This window comes from Vipera ursinii (genome assembly GCF_947247035.1).
Source record: "Vipera ursinii genome assembly, chromosome: 1".
Taxonomy (NCBI): Eukaryota; Metazoa; Chordata; class Lepidosauria; order Squamata; family Viperidae; genus Vipera; species Vipera ursinii.
The window spans coordinates 39,975,438-39,994,151 of NC_139512.1; the positions used below are offsets into that span (position 1 = coordinate 39,975,438).

Below are 18,714 nucleotides of genomic sequence, written 5' to 3' on the forward strand. Positions count from 1 at the left end.
AATTGTTTTTTTTTTAAATCTTCAAGTTATCTTCATGATTTCACGGATATAGCTTAGGTAACTTTTAACTCCATTATAATTTCTGTACTTCCAACATAGGCATAATAGTGGTCCAATTCTGGTTGCAATGAAAGCCAATAAAAAAACTTTGTAACTTGCAAATTTTAATAGATGTTCTTCATTGTGGGCCCACATCTAACCTCAACTTGACACAGATTTCTGTGAATGAATTCTAAATATGTTTTTCAATCCTTCAGCTATGAAAGATGTTAAGGCTTCAGAAGAATCAGAGTCTGCTTGACTTCTTAAAAGTATGAGTTGTCTGCAGGCTTTTCCTAAAGTAACAGTTTTGCTCGTGAGACTATATATATTTAACTCTATCTTAGTGACAGAACTGAATGCTCCTTTTGTCATTGATTGTGTTTTTCTATTTTTGGAAACCATATTTTGTTGGATTGTTGTATTTTGCATTTTGCGTGAATTTAGAATTTGATAAATTAGTGCTTGATTTCTCAGTTTGAGGCCCATGGATGCCAATATGCCTGCCAATGCCTTCCTTAGTATCTGATAACTTTCCTACTTCAGTAGCCCCCAACCTTTTTTGGCAGCAGGGACCAGTTTTGCGAAAGATAATTCTTCCATGGACTGGTGGGGGGGGGGGCATGATTTCAGTTTTGCCTGCTTACCAACAGCTCACCTTCAGCTGTGCGACCCAGTTCCAGTCCCTGCCCTACTTCATACTTTAAGATTCAAGGTTTTTTTAAAAAATTAAATAAATATATGGAAAGCTTGTATGTTATGAAGCAAAGCATCAGGATTAAGCATCACTTTTATTCTTAGAATGTGTTTAGGCCCATAGAAAGCAAGGAAAAAGGGAAAATGGAAAGAAACTATAGACTAGTGCTGAAATTTGGTCTTGGGGTTGGGAGAGACAATAGTAAGCTGAAATGGTAGAGAGAGTGGTAGGGAACACCCTAACCTGTTTGCCTTCTGATAAATTGATGGGTGTTGTAAGCGATGACATTCTCTGTGGCAGCCATTCTGTGGCAATGCCCATGCCATGCTCTTGGAGTTATACATTTGCCCACTAGCCCAAAAACATGAATTCATAGGAATTGTCCTACTTTACTAACAATGGTTATACAACCTACAGCACAATGAGGGAAGTCAGCCAGTGTCAAACAAGATGTATTTCAGACAATGCTTCTTCATATGGCATCACTCCTAGTGAATTATCTGAGCTCATCTGGGCTCATTTTAAGCAAAAATATCTGAGCAACTTAAATATTTAACATGTAATCCACGTGTCTGATCCCACGTTAGGGGCAGGGGTAGGCAACCTTGGCTCTTTTATGACTCGTGGACTTCAACTCCCAGAATTCCTGAGCCAGCCTGGCTCAGGAATTCTGGGAGTTGAAGTCCATGAGTCACAAAAGAGCCAAGGTTGCCTACTCCTGCGGGCCTAGGGCATACTTCTGCAGCCTGATGTACTCCAAATAAATTGGTTTGCAGTTCCCACAATCGTCATGTTGACTGGAGCTGATGTGATCCAGGTTGAACGATAAAGGACAGTAGTGATCTCTTCTTAAGATTGTCCATTCTTCTTCTCAGGAGGCAGTATATTTGAATTCTTTAAGAGAAAAGCAGATAGGAAAACATTTTCAAGTTCCCTTGGCAGTAAGGAAAGTTGCTGGTTTAAATATTAAACCACAAGAGATTCAAAGGGACTATCGTGGTGTGCAGTTATGCAGAAACTGAAAGGGTCATGGGACAGTTCCAGTACTCTTACTATTATTTAAGAAATGCTGAAGGCATCATACTGGAATTTAACCTTGTCACTGGGAGTAGCAGAAATTCCCTTGTTTCCGTTTTTGCCTGCAGGGAGTGTTATTGGGAATAAGTAAGACATGCTGTTGTTTCTCTTGTGAAATAAGTTTCAGTATGAGAACCCTGAATCTCAAGCCTGAAGTCTTACTCTTCAGTAAATTGATCACACCCTAAAAAGCAGTGACTGTTTTAAAAGCCGTGAAGTAAAAATGAATGGAGAAAGCAGATGCCTACAAGATAGCTGAAAGGGCTTTGAAGCTCCCGTTTGCATTAGAAACATGTTATGTTCGCATTTCCAAACACCCACAAGCTCATATGGTGCTCACATAATTATTCCTGTTCTATTCACGCAGTTTGCCGGAATACATTTATCAGAATAACCTAATAAATGTAACTTAAATAGAATAATGAATTTTGAAGCCTTATATAATCATAAAATGGTCCAAAATGGAGATACTCAACATAAACATTATTGCTTCGGCTTAAAAAAATTCAGATATCTAACTGAAGGGCAAAGTAGTAATTGTGGTAATGCACAACAGAGACATATTTTAGTGCATCCTTTGGATCCTCTAGTTCAGGGGTGGGCAACCTCGGCCTAGCTGACTCAGGAATTCTGGGAGTTGAAGTCCATGAGTCATAAAAGAGCCGAGTTTGCCTACCCCTGCTCTAGTTGATGTAGCTTGATAGCATGTTGTTCTCTAGTGTGTGGCTGCATCATTAGCTGCAGTTGCTTATGGTGAGTTGGGAGGGATTCACAGGACAATAGTGTGTACTTTGGCATCCATTCAGTTTGACCAATATAAATTCAACATCAGAAGATGTTATCCATGTTTGTGCTTGAAATAATGAATGTAGCTACTGTACATTTTAATCACAGAATTTGTGTCAAAAGGGAGAGGAAGTGAGATTTAAACACCATGCTCTGTGCTGTTTTCATGAATTAAGATTGAAACTGATCTATATAAACATATACAGTATATTCAGTAAAAAAAGTGAGATATTTAATGAAACCAATGAATTTGACATGCTTCTAACCAGTAGAAAAGCAAATTGTCCAATAAATTGGCAAGCAGGATATTGGTTTTTTTAAATAATAATTTTATTAAAGATTATAATTACAAGAATAAAAACTAATACAATCTAAAATAAAATTTAGTAAAAAGAAAATAGAAGGTGCAGAAAAGAAATAAAAAAGGAAAAAAGAGAAATAGAAATAGAAAATTAAAAATAAGTAAAAAGAAATATAAAGAAGTTACTTCTTACCTTCATCAAAAGTATTAACAATTTTAATAACTTAACAGCTTTTCTTAAATACAACGATTTTTCCCATACCCCAACTTTTATTTATAAACAAATACATAAGACATCATTTCAATAGTGTCATCAAAAGGCCATTGAGTGTTTTCAGAGATAACAACATATCTGTTTTAACCTTGATCAAATAAACCAACTTAAATTCCTTCTTTTTCCTTCTGTTATCTTAATTTTTAGTCCATTTAAATATTTTTTTTGTAAAACTTGATTTCTTTTCATTTTTACTCTGTTCCATCTCACAAGATTCTTCAGAACTTTAACAATCTGCTTTGGTAAATCCAATATAGGAAAATTATCCAAGTCACTCTCTTAGTTTATTGTTTGTATATCCATTTTAATTATTAATATAGCAGCCTGTTTCTTTTGTATGTCCAGTGTAGCAACTTTTTCCATGTAATTCTTGTAGCCTGTAATTTATAAATCCAAGTTCAACTCAGACTTAGTCTTTTCAAGTAAAACTTGTTCCTCTACCGTAACATCTTTTAGACACAATTACTCCATAGAGGAAGATGTCTCTGTTGAAACTGTTAAGATTAACTTCTGATCCCATTGTTCAAAGATATCCTTCAATATGTCCAGTGTTAGAATAGTTTGCTTCATTCTGTAATTGTAAATTGAGTTTATGTGCCCATCTCCTTTAATTGTAATCTTCAGTTTGCTCTAGCTTCCTCTAGTGTTCAATTTTTAAAATTTTATTTTTTAAAAAAAACCAAAAGTCCACCAGAAGGAGCTTTATTATTATTTATTATTTATTATTATTATTATTATTATTATTATTATTATTATTATTATTATTATTATTATTATTATTTTATCTTATATACCGCCCTATTCCCATAGGACTCAGGGCAGTTTACAGGGCAATTAAATCATACCATACAAAAGTTAAAAAAATTAAAACAGTTAATTAAAACAATTAATTAAATTTAGGGCCCGAAATTTAAAAAGTTAAAACATTAAAACCCAATTAAAACCCCTCAGTCTAGGCCCGACAGCTCAAAGAGCCAAGTTTTCAGTTCCCGGCGGAATGAGCGGAGGTCAGAGGCAGTCCTAAGTTCCATCGGAAGTTGGTTCCAGAGGGCAGGTGCACCCACAGAGAAGGCCCTCTCTCTGGGAGTCACCCGCCGGCAATCCTTTACTGGCAATACCCTAAGAAGGCCCTCCCTGTGGGAGCGCACAGGATGATGGGAAGTTGATGCCGGCAGCAGGTGTTCCCTCAGATAATCCGGACCCAAGCCATTTAGGGCTTTATAGGTCGTCACCAGCACCTTATAAATTCAAAACTCTTATTTCAAATTTATACAGATCCTTGGCCCATTTATAACTTTCTAAAATCAAAATCAAAATTTTAATCACTATTGTTTTTGCTGTTTATTAAAAAAAATAAATTATTAAATTTGTGTTTCTATAATTGTCTGGTTAGTACAGCAATCAAATGAGGCAAGTACGGACTTCAAAGGATAATCAAGACTGCAGAAGGAATAATTGCAAATCAGTCTGCTTTCCATAGAAGTCCTGCGTATTGCATGTGTCAGAAGGAGGGCTGAGACCTGCAGACTACAGAATCCTCATATCCTGGACATAAACTGTTTTAACTCCTTTCCTTGAGACAGTGCTACAGGGCATTGCGTACCAGGACAACTAGACACAGGGAGTCTTTTGAACTGAACTGAATTGAATAGTTTTTTTGGCCAAGTGTGATTAGACACAGAAGGAATTTGTCTCTGCTACAGAAGTTCTCAGTGTACATGCAAAGCAACAGAATAATAATTCTCATAATAATATCAATAAAAGGCAAACTATAAATAATACTACAGACATACTACATGGGTAAATACATATAGACATTAGACAGCACTGTGAGAATTGGGTGTCTAGCAAAATGATGGTACAGGGGGGAAAACTCTCCCTGTGTCTAGTTGTGTTCAGTTTTTCCCTAGTGGGAAGGGCTAATCCCAGAATGAAGGAAAAACAAATCAAGTATAGATAGTCCTGGACTGATAACCATTTGTTTAGCAACTGGTGGAGGCATGGTGGTACAGTGGTTAGAATGCAGTATAGCAAGCTAATTCAGCTCACTGCCAGGAGTTCAAACCTCACTGGCTCAAGGTGGACTCAGCCTTCCATCCTTCCGAGGTCAGTAAAATGAGGACTCAGATTGTTGGGGGCAACAGGCTGACTCTGTAAACTGCTCAGAAAGGGCTATAAAGAACTATGAAGTGGTATATAAGTCTAAGTGCTATTGCTATTGTTTGAAGTTACAATGGCATTGAAAAAACGTGATTTATGACTAGTCTTCACACTTATAACTGTTGCAGTGTTCCTATGGTCATATGACAAAAATTTGGGTGCTTGGTAACCATGATTGCAGCATCCCAGGATCATGGGGATCACCACTTATGACCTTCCCAGCTGATTTCTGACAAGCAAAGTCAATGGAAGAAGCCAAATTAGCTTAATGACTGAACAATTCAGTCAACTGCAGCAATTTTCTTAATAACTGTGGCAAAAGGTAAAATCAGGTGCATCTCACTGAACAAACTGCCTTCCTTAGCACTGGAAATTCTGGTCCTAATTGTGGTTATAAGTTGAAGACTACCTATAAGTAACATGTTCTATATGCATGTGATGTAGTATTGCTTCTTTTTAGCTTATAATATATTTATTCCTAAGGATGCTAGATCTAAAGTATGTTAATTTTTATACTTTTTGGTAGCAAACTGAATACTTTGTGATCATGTAGTAGCATTTCATAAGTAAATTAATAGTAGGTTTTAGATAAGAGAACATTGGAAAAATATTTAGAGGGTATATTTCTGTGCAGTATAGTCATTTTTGAAGAGTAATCTGTAGCTGCAAACCAGTAGTTTTTATTACTAAATAGATAACTATTAAATAGCTGCCATAGATTATTTTTGTTGGGACCCAGATGGACAAAGTACATCCATTCCTGTCCTTTTTGGATCTTTCAGCAGTCTTTGATACCATCAACCATGTTATCCTTCTGGACTGTCTGCAGTGATTGAGGAATGCAGTCACTATATGCAGTTGTTATGGTCTTCCCTTGATGGATGATTCCACTTGAGGGGCAAGGGCAGGAGAAATTGACTAGAGACTACTCCCTTGTAGGATGATGCAAGGATTGGTTCTCTTCCCCCTCTTATTTAACACTTACATGAAGTTGCTAAGCTAGACTGAACATTCTGCAGAAGTCCTGTTTCAGTATCTGGAGGCTGTATGGTTCTGTGTAGAAAATGAGGAAAATGACCCTAATAGAGTTATACAGGCTTCATTTCCAAGATAAAAAGGGCTAAAACTTCTTAAACCCAGAATATCCAGACAATGTTTAGAAGCTGCTCAGACAGCCATCTCCTTAATTCACTGACTCATAAGGAGGAGAAGGTACAGCAAAATCAGACTTACAAGATCTGGTTATTATAGCCAGCCTCAGTAAACGTAGATGTAGATATCTTGGGGAAATGATTATGTGGTCTAGTTTACATAGAGGAATGATAATCTGGATAGGAGAGGGCTTAAATTGAATCCTACTAACACAGAATTACTGTTTGTCCATTGGGATTCTTTGTTCATTTCAACAATCTCTCTGGATAGAGCAGATTTTACCTGAAGGATCAGTTTGTGACTTATGCGTTCTTCTGGACTCATGGCTTCTGCTAAAAAAGCTAGGACTGGCCAGAGGACTTTCTCTAGCTTTAGCTCATGTACCTGTTGCAACTCAACGTGGAGTGGTTCTAGCTACAGCAATTCATGTTATCACCAAAACTTGCCTGGGCTACCTGTACATGCTCTACACGAGGCTGCCTTTGAAGTTCTTAGAAACCACAATTGGTTCAACATGCAGCAGTCCATGTGCTGATCAGTATTCAACAGAAGGGAACATATTACACTAGTATTCATTGCCCACAGGTTTCTGAGTGGTATTTAAAGTGCTGGTCCTAACCTAGAAAGCCCTACATGGCTTGATGTCTACATATCTGCAGGGCTGCATATTCTGATTTGACCAGCTTAATCAACCCATGAATAAGTATCAGTATTGCCACACTTTAGGAAGGTAAAGGAGGGCAAAGTTCAGTGATGCTGTTTTTCATTGATTGGTCTAGTTATTTGGGAGGGCCTCCCAATGAGCATCTAGTTTGGCTCCCACCTTACATGGCTTTTGGAAGCAACTAGAAAATAGAGCTCTTCTGGAGAGCATCTGGATCTTGACACCGTTTATATATTGTTTCTTATTTATTTATCTCTGCGCTACTAAGAGCCCTTAAGGATTTTGTAATCTATAATAATACCTCTGTGATTATGGCAACATAATAATACCTCTGTGATAGAGGTGGATTGTGTATATTGTAAATTAGCACAGCTTATATAGAAACGTAGATAGAAAGAGTAGTCAGTAGCTATTGCACTGTAAAAAAGCGCAATGTGACCAAAAATTGCCTAGTCTTATCGAGAAATTTAGATGGTACAGACATTCTATAGTTCCACAACTGAACATCAATTATATGACAAATGTATTTATTTATTTGAAAACATAACTTTGAAAAATGTAAACTGTTTTTCTTTAGGTAAAGCTGGTTAGCATTGATGCATCTGAAATAGCAGATGGAAACTCCTCCATGGTACTGGGCCTGATATGGAACATAATCCTGTTTTTTCAGGTAAAAAAATCCAGTGCTATAATTCGCATTTTTCGCTTTCAACAGAAAACAGATTGCAAAAAAGGATACAGATGAAATAGATGCTTGCTGTCATCTGTATCTTTTTGTCTAACCACAGTGCAAAATTTGGACCATGGCAATGATCCCATCACCTGAGCCTTATTACCTCTTACTTTTCTACCTTCCTCTTCCTCCTCCTCAGGACATTTCCTTTGCCATCACAAATGGTTTTCTTCATCCAGTTACTTAAGTCCAGCCTGATTTAAATGCCACTGGCTCTCATCCAAATCTTAGATCAGTCTCCAGTCATTGCATTCTTCATTTTAATGGTGTGCATCTTGCCAATTATGCTTTAAACAGAGATGCAAAACTTGAGGCCCCAGCATAAGGTTGCAATTGAACCTCTCAATCCTCAGATGTGAGTCCCAGAAACCCTTAAAACAAATTGTCATTTTTTTATTTTGATGGAGGGAAAAATTAACACATGGGGACAGTGTAGTACTACATGTGCATAGTATTTATGTTATGTAATTTTACTTACATTTACATTATGTTAAATCAAATTTAGGTATTATCCTTGGCTCTTTCCACTTTCTATCCTATCCTAATGTAATTTTTGGAATGTGATTTCCAACATGCCACAAAAAGCCAAGTGTAGGACTCAGTCAAAAAAATAAAAGTTGCACTGCTTTTTTAAACAGTTGTAGATGTGCATTAGGGATGCGGTGGCTCAGTGGGTTAGGACACTGAACTTGTCGATCAGAAGGTCGGCAGTTTGGCAGGTCGAATCCCGAGTGCCGCGTAGCAGAGAGCGCCTGTTACTCGTCCCAGCTTCTGCCAACCTAGCAGTTCGAAAGCACGTAAAAATGAAAGTAGAAAAATAGAGACCACTACGGTGGGAAGGTAACAGCGTTCCGTGCGCCTTTGGCATCTAGTCATGCCGGCCACATGACCATGGAGACGTCCTCGGACAAGCGCTGGCTCTTCGGCTTTGAAACGGAGATGAGCACCGGCCCCTAGAGTCGGAAACGACTAGCACGCATGTGCGGGGGAACCTTTACCTTTACCTTAGATGTGCATTGTTTCACTGTACTAACACTGAAATTAAAATGTGAAATGTCACACAACAATTTACCCATGTAATCAATATGCTTCCAATTATTTAAAAACACCAGTTCAGAGCAGATCTAACTTGTCCCTATTTTATAGATTGGGAACCAGATTTTGGCCAATACTTCTCATTCATTTCTATCCTCTACAAATGTTGCTGTTTCTTCCACAAATGACCTTTAACGTGACTGAGAGTTCTATTTATGCCACCTTGATAGATTGAAAATATTACCCGAATACTAGATGTGGAAATCAGGACTTGAAAACTTTTCTAGGAGGGAGAACAGCAGGTCCTTCAAACCTAGTCAATATTCTGTGAGTTTTACCTAAGCAGATCGTATGGCTCTTGAGTGAATTTGGGCCTTTTCCAGAAGGAGAGAACTGCCAGTTTTGTAGAAAAGATTTAATTATAATAACCTACTCAATCTATTGTCTTAGCTTCTTTACTTCCTTTTTACAATCATTTTTAAAAAATATTTAATTGTTGCATAACTATGTCATTCTGAATTCTACATATATTAAAGTATATCTTTAGGAAACTTTGATTGATATTAGAGATTGTACCTACTGATGCTTTCAAGTAAATATGAATTGTTTCTGCTTACTCTAATTTGGGCAACTGAGTTATTACAAATTGCACAATTAAATTTTGCTAACTCCCAAACCCACAAAAGCCCCTTCACTCTCTGAAAAGACTTAGGGAGATAGATGCTATTTATTTATTTTGATCTATTTAATTTGTATAGCTGCCTACCTGACAAACATGGTTCTGGGAGGCTCATGCAGTTAAAAAAGAAAATCCAAAACTAAGCAGATATAAATAATCAAACAATAACAACAAAAACCCATTATAACAATTAGATAATCATTGTGCATTAAATGTAAGGGAGATGGGGAGATTTAGAAGTGCTGATCTTCAGGGTATCAATTTAGCAAGTACTTCTCTGGAAACTCAATCCCCAGGATCATCTTTCCTCTAATTTTAAGAAAGGCAGTGAAATTTTCAATCATATTTCAGGATTAAGTCCTACATGAGAACTTGATAGCGAGCAGCAGAGCATGTGAAATTTGTGCCCTCTTGCCACTAATATAATTTAAATAATTTGCATTGCTCTCTTGAAAAAAGATCAATTGTAAGCAGGTTTCTCCTCAACGGCCAGTGAGCAACCACATTACCACATTAAAATGGATATATTATTTTGTAGTGTTTGGAAGGAAAAAAAAACCTATTGGTGACAGAGAGTTTGTTAAAATCACAAGCATTATTATTCTCATGAATATGTTTTAAAAAGTATTAGGTGGAATAGTTAGCCCTCCACATTTAGATTATTTGCCTACGCAAGATTGGTCAGATGTTGATGATGATGATGCCTTTGCTTAGCCAACTGGACTCATTTCCCCCAATGATGGGTTTTTGATAGTTATGTCAAAACTTTATAACTAGAAAATAAACATACTCATTCAACTAAAAAAATCTAAATAGCATGCTTAAAATCTTTATTTTTTCTTCAAAACGGTCAAATCAAAATAAATTTTGTTTGCTAGGGAATGGAGGAAAAAAAACAACCCGGCAACATTTCTAACCAGACACTTTTTGAATAATGTAGTGTTTAGAATGGGCCAAACTTGATCAGATAATTATATAGTAGCTGTGTGAATGTGGTAAGAAAAAAATGTTACCATTTCCTTTCAACTATTTTGCCATTTACTACTTTCCTTCTGGCTGCCTCCATTTCAGCTGCTATTTCCTAAATATGATTATTCTTTTAAAGGTGAGCCAATTTTTCAAATAGCAAAATGGGAGCTAACAAGCCAGGAAACATGAGAAGACATTTTCCCGCCCCACCATCTGTTAAAAAGTAAATATGTCAGGCCTTTGAAAAGCAAAGAATCTTCCGTGCCTGGTGCTGCCTATTGCTCATTAAAAGATCAGGTTGTTTATCCTGTTCTACTGCAAAGTGACATTGGCATCGATTTTAGCATTGTCTTACTGCTGTTAGGTCATTCCCAAAATACATTCTTCATAAAGTTTAACACTTGTCTCCAAACTGTGCCTGCTCCTAAAAACTTGTTATCTCTTTCAAACTCTGGAGTATTTTTTTCTCCTTTCTATCATTTGGTAACTTTCCACCAAAAAGGCAGATTCTAATGAATCATGTTGTTGCAATATAAGGTAATCCATATTTAGTAGAAATACCTTTCTTAACATGCTGGGTTCTTTTTCCATGAATGCTTGGGGCTGGGGGGTGGGGGGGAGATGTGATGTTCTGGCAAAGGCAAGAAGGGTTTGGAGAGAGTTCAAGGGAACACAACTACAGGAAGGCAGAGAGTTAGTTTATACTGATTTCCCTGAAATCTGATGTTCAGGGAAGTAGAATTCTCAGATACCAAGGCAGATACATGAAGGCCTGCAGCACTAAGGAGGAAATAGCAGAAGCACTTTCCTTTTCTTAAGCAGGCTTTTCTGCTGTAATACAATCCCTGTTCTGAAGAGAAAGAGATGTGTTTATGGAAAGGTGAGCCTGTCCAATAGAAATAGATGGGTAGATTTATTATTGAGAGAAGAAGAAGAAGAAGAAGAAGAAGAAGAAGAAGAAGAAGAAGAAGAAGAAGAAGAAGAAGAAGAAGAAGAAGAAGAAGAAGAAGAAGAAGAAGAAAGCTTACCTCTTAGTGAACAAAAGCAGTTCACATACAGTATATAAATCTTTGCTGTGCAACTACGTTATTAATGGCTAAGGCACATTACTTAGCAATAGTTGCAAATATATCGTTTGCCTCCATTGTAATATATGCAAATTACTTATTTTTGCAATCTCTTAAAGCTGAGGAAATAAAGTAGAATATTGTCCGCAGAATAAATATGTTACTCTTTCAGTGAGCATGTTTCTGGATTGTTTATTTACAGCACCCATAGTTTTCCCCAGATCTGGGCCATGTTACTGCAAAAGATTGGCTGTTGAAAAGTGCTGTGTATTGTTATTATATATATTGGAATGTCAGTTGCCAATGCTAATGATGTAGGGCAGTGATGGCGAACCTTTAGAGACTGAGTGCCCAAACTGCAACCCAAAACCCACTTATGTATTGTCGGGTGCCAGGTGGGCGTGGCCCATTGGGTTGGTGTGGCCCATTGGGTGGGCTTGGCTGTGGTGGTAATGGCAGACTGGGTGGGACTAAAAAGTTTTATCAATCTATTCCAACTTTGTGAGATTTTTTTTCCCCCATGAGAAGTTGAAATTGATTCATTCATTGAACCTTTTGTTTTGCACACGACGGCGGAGGCCTAAAGCAAAAAGGTTTTATAAAACCCACCTGAAGGCCAAGGACTGGGCAACGGCGCACATGCCCACAGAGAAGGCTCTGTGTGCCACCTGTGGCATGCATGCCATAGGTTCACCAACACGGATTTAGGGCATGGCCAGCTGTTTTCAGGTGCATTACACTGGCCTTAACTGAACTCTGGTCAGCTCTGAAGACGTGCCTGTAAGCAGTCTCTTGCCTAAAGCAATAAAAAGGGCTGATTGTCCGGAAAAGAGCAAGACTAGATGATAGATCTTTGTTTTGTACTTCTGATCTCGATAATTGCCTTTTTCGTTACAGATAAAGGAACTTACAAGCAACCTCAATAGGAACTCCTCCTCATCTAGCCTGTCATCAGGGCCAAGTGGCCCTGATTCAGATACATCTCATCCCAGCACACCTAATGTTGAGAGAAACATGTCTGTTTCTGTGAAGGATCAGCGGAAAGCAATCAAGGCTCTTTTAACTTGGGTTCAAAGAAAAACTAGAAAGTAAGTTGGTTCCCCTCATTTTTTAAAAAACACAAAGTCAATTTCATTGTCTGTTAGATGGAAGAAAAATATCCAGTTTTGATCTGTTTAAAGCAATGTAAAGAGGTTCTAGTACAAGAACAGAATGTAACTAAGCCTGTTATCAAGCTGATCAGCTTTCCTGACATTTCTGTTCTGTGATCTTTGGGTTGATAATACAAAGATTTTCTCTGCAATTGATGTATTTGTGCAAATCTATATTACCATACAAAAATCACGTGAAACCAGAGTAAATGTACCAGTTCTCTCTCTTAGTAAGTTTTCTTGGAGAAAGTGAGGAAAATTATAATTTGTCAAAAAATTGAGCTAGAGTTCTGCTGTGTGATTCCACTTTCCCACTTCTATCCATTTATTTTGAAGAAGGAAAGGGGTATAGTAATATGTTTATCTGAAGGGAAGTTCCATTGTCCACAGATTAATTTTCATCTCAATATATGCATCTTAGCGTCTTTTGTGCTTGGAATGGTCAGTGGCTTCATTGCCAGTTAAAATGCTAGTCTAAAATGCAAGCAGCTTCCATGCACCTTCCTTTCCATGTCTTCTTTGTTTAATGACTCCTTATAGAACAGTTTTAAAATGGGTCAGTGGAATGACAATGTTATGCACATCACATTTCTGTAAGAATATATTCTAGGTTAGAACTGTCTACCTAAGTTTTTTTTTCCCTAGAAAGAAAATTACAAAAAGCTTATGGCAATATTTTTAAATATTCATCTTGTGCAAAGGTATATATTCACAGTTTAAATAATTTGAATAAACTGTGTTTACTTGCCCATTAGATTTCAGGAAGCAGTTTATAATCCCTCTAAATTGTTACAGAGAGCAACTTGCCCCGAGTTCTTTCTGTGTTTCTGTTTCTACCTAAATGTTAATCTCTCTGCTTTAAAAATTACAAGCACCATTATCTCCATAGATGTATATTCTTGGATAGGGAAAATTATCCTTTTCTAATTTTCCTGGTCATGAAGACCCATTAGTCTATTTTGAAATCTCAGTGACATTATGATGTTATCAGACATGTCTCAAGCCAAACAGGAAGCAAACTGGGCTACTCACTGATTAGGCAATGGTGTCACTGACTTCCTATAATGCCCAATAAAGCAGCTTCCCTTTGCTGCTGTGGCTAGTGTCCAGCAGTGCTGTCAATTGACCATGAGATAGACTCAATTCACTTCCTAGATCGAGTCCAAGCTGCGTTTTTTTAATGCCCATAGAATCAAATACTGCTCAGTTAGAAGGGACCTTTATGGGGCCAATCATTTCAACCCCTAATTTCAAGATAGTATTTAAATACTTTGTGTCTCACAGGTAATAAACTATGCTATGATATCATCAAATGTGTTTGAGCATGGGTTTATTACATTCTCTCTTATAAACCGCTTTATGTTGATGGCATTGCCATGCATGTTAATTTATGAACATTATCTGGAAAACAAGCATTTGTTAAGGAGGTTTCTGGCTGATGTATATTTTTACATGCAAATAAAAACTAATAAAACTAGATATATGTTTAAAACAGCCCTAAATTAGTTCAGGAAAAATAGGAAGCACATTTAAGCTTTAAGGTGCACCAGAGTTAACCAGCATCAAGTCATATGCATGAAAATAATAATAATAATAATAAATAATAATAATAATAATAATAATAATAATAATAATAATAATAATAATAATAATGATGATGATGATGATGATGATGTATTGGTTGTGACTGATCACTCGTTATGCACAAGCTTTCCCAACAAAGGACCAGTGTGCCACTATGGTAGCCAAAATACTTCTAGAAGTGTTTTTGTATGTTATGGGCTACATAACATACACTCCGACCAAGGTAGAGACTTTGAAAGCAGGCTTGTTAAACAACTATTGGACATATTGGGCATCTGGAAATCATGCACCACCCCCTATCATCCACAAGGAGACCCACAGCCTGAGAGGTTTAATCGTACCCTTCTTGACATGCTGGGGACACCAACTGCAGAACAAAAGCAACATTGGATACAGCATATTTCCACTGTTGTACGTACATATAACAGCACGAAAAATGATGCCACTGAGTACTCTCCATATAGACTGATGTTTGGTAGGGAGGCTCGACTGCCAGTAGATATAGCATTTGGCATTTCAGTGGATGAGATCTCATTTAGGTCACACCACAAATAATAATAATGATGATGATGATGGTGGTGGTGGTGGAAGGCACCTTGGAGGTCATCTAGTCCAATCCCCTGCTCAGGCAAGAAGCCTTATACCATTTTGGACAAATGGCTGTCCAGTCTCTTCTTAAAAACTTCCAGTGTTGGAGCATTCACAGCTTCTGGAGGCAGGTTGTTCCACTGGTTAATTGTTCTGTCAGGAAGTTTCTCTTTAGTTCTCTCCTTGATTAGTTTCCATCCGTTGCTTCTTGTCCTTCCTTCAGACGCTTTGGAAAATAGCTTGACTCCCTCTTCTCTGTGGCAGCCCCTGAGATATTGAAACACTGCTATCATGTCCTCCCTCATCCTTCTGTTCATTAAACTAGACATACCCAATTCCAGCAACTGTTTCTGATATGTTTTAGCCTCCAGTCCCGTAATCATCTTTGTTGCTCTTCCCTGTACTCTTTCTAAAGTCTCAACATCTTTTTTACATCATGGTGACCAAAACTGGATGCAGTATTCCAACTGTGGCCTTACCAAGGCATTGTAAAGTGGTATTAACACTTCACTTGATCTTGATTCTATCCCTCTGTGAATGCAGCCTAGCACTGTGTTGGGTTTTTTGGCAGCTGCAGCACAGTGCTGGCTCGTATTTTAGTGATTGTCTACTAGGACTCCGAGTTCCCTCTCACAGTTACTACTATTGAGCAAGGTACCTCCTATACTACATCTGTACATTTGGTTTTTCTTGCCTAAATGTAGAACCTTACTTTTTTCACCATTGAATTTCATTTTGTTAGATAGCACCCAGTGTTCAGGTCTGTCCAGATCCTCCTGTATCTTAAGCCTGTCTTCTGGTGTGTTGGTTATTCCTGCCAGCTTGGTGTCATCTGCAAATTTACTTATTTATTTATTTATTAATGGGACTTATATCCTGCCCTATCTCCTGAGGGACTCAGGGCGGCTAACAAAAACAAAAATTAAAGGTCTCTGTACAGTAAATTAAAATTTAAAATTGAAATAAATTAAAGATTAGAGTTAAAATTGTAAACATAATTAAAATCCCTGTCAGTCCAGGTCAGCCAGGTGGAAAAGGAGTGTTTTGAGGCCGCGGCGAAAGGACTGGAGATCTTGGGCCATCCGAAGCTCATGGGGGAGCTGGTTCCACAGGGCTGGCGCTCCCACAGAGAAGGCTCTTCCCCTGGGGGTCGCAAGCCGACATTGTCTAGCCGACGGTACCCTGAGGAGGCCTTCTCTGTGTGAGCGTACTGGGCAATGGGAATTCGTTCCTGGCAGCAGATGGTTCCCCATCTATCCCCTCATCCAAATCGTTGATGAAGATGTTGAAGAGCACTGGGCCCAGAACAGAGCCCTGGGGCACCCCACTACACACTTCCCTCCATGTAGATGCGGTTCCATTGAGGACCACACTCTGAGTACAGCCGGTCAGCCAGCTACGAATCCATCTGGTGGTGATGCTGTTTAACCCACATTTTTCTATCTTATCAAGTAGAAGGTTGTGATCTACTTTATCAAATGCCTTACTGAAGTCCAAGTAAATTGTATCCACAGCTTTCCTCTGATCACTAATTTTGTCACTTGGTCAAAGAATGCAATAAGATTTGTCTGGCATGATCTGTTTTTGACAAACCTTTGTTGGTTTTTAGTAATGACTTTGTTTGTCTCTAAGTGTTCACTGATTCATTGTTTTATCTTTTCCAGAATCTTCCCAGGTATTGAGGTCAGGCTGATAGATCTGTAATTTCCTGGATCCATTTTTCCCCCCTTTTTGAAGATGGGAACTACATAAGCTCTTTTCCAGTCCTCTGGTAGTTCCCCAGTGTTCCAGGATCTTTGAAAAATGTAGTTCAGTGGTTCTGAGATCACATCTGCCAGTTCCTTGAGAACCTTGGGGTGTAATCCATCTGGTCCTGGTGATTTGAACTTGTCTAAGCTGGACAGGTGCTCACTTACCATTTTCTTGCCTATCTTAACTTGTTTTTCTATTGTTTTTTATGGCACTATTTTTAATAGGTTGGTCTGTTTTTTTCCCTTTGTGTAAAGACGAGTTGTGCAAAAAACGAGTTAAATAGTTCTGCTTTCTCCGTTGCTTGTCACTTTCTTGCCACTTTCACCCATTAATGGACCAATCATTTCCTTCACTTTTTTCTTGTTTTTTCTATGTTGAAAGAAGCTTTTTTTGTTAGTTTTGACTTTGGTCGCAAGCCTTAGTTCATTTTGAGCCTTAGCTTTTCTTACTTCATTTTTGCAGGCTCTGGCTATTTGCTGATATTCTGACTTAGTTATGTGCCCCTCTTTCCACTTTCTATACTTGTCCTTTTTGTCTTTCAATTTATCAGAGTTCTTTAGGCAGCCATGCTGGTTTCTTTTGAGAGCTGTTATTTTTCTTCTTTGTTGGTATTGTGCTAGACTGGGCTTTTATTATCTCACTTTTCAAAATTTCCCAAGCTTCTTGAGTTGTTTCCCCCTTGAGGATTCTCATCCATGGAATCCTTCTCAAGCGCTCTCTAAGTTAATTGAAATTAGCTCTCTTAAAGTCCAAGACTCTAGTTCGATTGTGTTCTATTGCTTGTGTTCTATTGCTTGTTCATCCGTAATGTTGAATGCTTATATATATTTTTCTTAAACATAAATACTGGTGTGAAATAAATTTTGTTGAAGAGTAACATTAAAACATACCCAAAAAATAAATATATGGAAAAAGACTTGGAAATTTAGTCAGCTTATAATTATGAAGTTCTATTTCTAAAGCTGAGTTATTTTATTGCAACCATTTTTCATGTTCCAAAAGTTGTTAAGCTTGTGTTTTGTATCTGAATGTTCACAGTGGTTCTTTCTCTTTTAGATATGGTGTGGCAATTCAGGACTTTACCAGCAGTTGGAGAAGTGGCCTGGCCTTCTTAGCTGTAATCAAAGCAATAGATTCCAGTTTGGTAGATATGAAGCAAGCTTTAGACAAATCTCCCAGGGAAAACTTAGAGGATGCATTCTGTACTGCACAAGACCATCTGGGTATTCCAAGACTTCTGGAACCAGAAGGTAGCCTACTCATCTTTGATTCTCAGCAGCATGTATATGTAGCAGAAACAGATAAATCATTCAGGGCAGATAAATCATAACGTGTACTCCATCCTTAAGAGAGATGGTTCAGAACAAGATTTAGGACATTCATGGCATTTAATACAAAACAGAAGTGATAGCACAATTCAGACTAAGAGATTGCATGTTGAGAATCTTCCAAGAACAAAAAACAATACATATGAAGGTTATAGAAAAAAGGAAGAAAAATCAATATTTTTAATTTAGCAAAGTCTTTATCAGGAAGGATACTACCGGTAGCACTGGTTTGTCTAGAATCATCTTCCAGACCATGCTTGTTCTTTAAAATAAAATTTTGCACCTGGAGAAGAATATTGAGGTACAAAGAATAAAGTAAACGTGTGGTTTAAAAAAAGATTGTGTTTTGGAATGGTAATTATTTTTCATTCATAGATGCTTTGGTTAATATTGAAATGGTGCTTCATGTGATTTCTTCCCAGACATTATAATTGATTCACCTGATGAGCAGTCCATCATGACATATGTGGCACAGTTTTTGGAGCATTTCCCAGAACTGGAAGGGGTAAGGTACTTACATTGCATCACTGCTTGTGATTTTCTGATACATTATCATACATGCATACATAGATTAAGTAAGGAATGCTTACTGATTTTCAGACTTTCAGCCTTGTATGATTGTTGCCCACTTCTGTCAGGTTTTATCAGTTAGTTATTGGTTTCAATATTATGATCGTA

General features: G+C 37.6%; 1 protein-coding gene and 1 long non-coding RNA gene across 6 annotated transcripts in view; one reads left to right on the plus strand and one right to left on the minus strand.

The window, feature by feature from the left end:
- CLMN (calmin) overlaps positions 1-18,714 on the plus strand; it is a 101,157-nt gene that overhangs the window by 71,181 nt on the left and 11,262 nt on the right. For 4 of the 5 annotated variants that reach the window (XM_083379461.1, XM_083379459.1, XM_083379460.1 and 1 more), the window contains 4 exons: positions 7,728-7,820; positions 12,531-12,721; positions 17,765-17,958; positions 18,459-18,541. In XM_083379461.1, the coding sequence (XP_083235587.1) occupies positions 7,728-7,820; positions 12,531-12,721; positions 17,765-17,958; positions 18,459-18,541 (561 nt within the window). The remainder of the gene's footprint in view (positions 1-7,727; positions 7,821-12,530; positions 12,722-17,764; positions 17,959-18,458; positions 18,542-18,714) is intronic. The other variant, XM_083379462.1, reaches the window with a different exon arrangement.
- Positions 1-18,714, minus strand: part of LOC310650755 — an 852,012-nt gene that overhangs the window by 25,884 nt on the left and 807,414 nt on the right. The gene's annotated exons all lie outside the window — the stretch shown is intronic.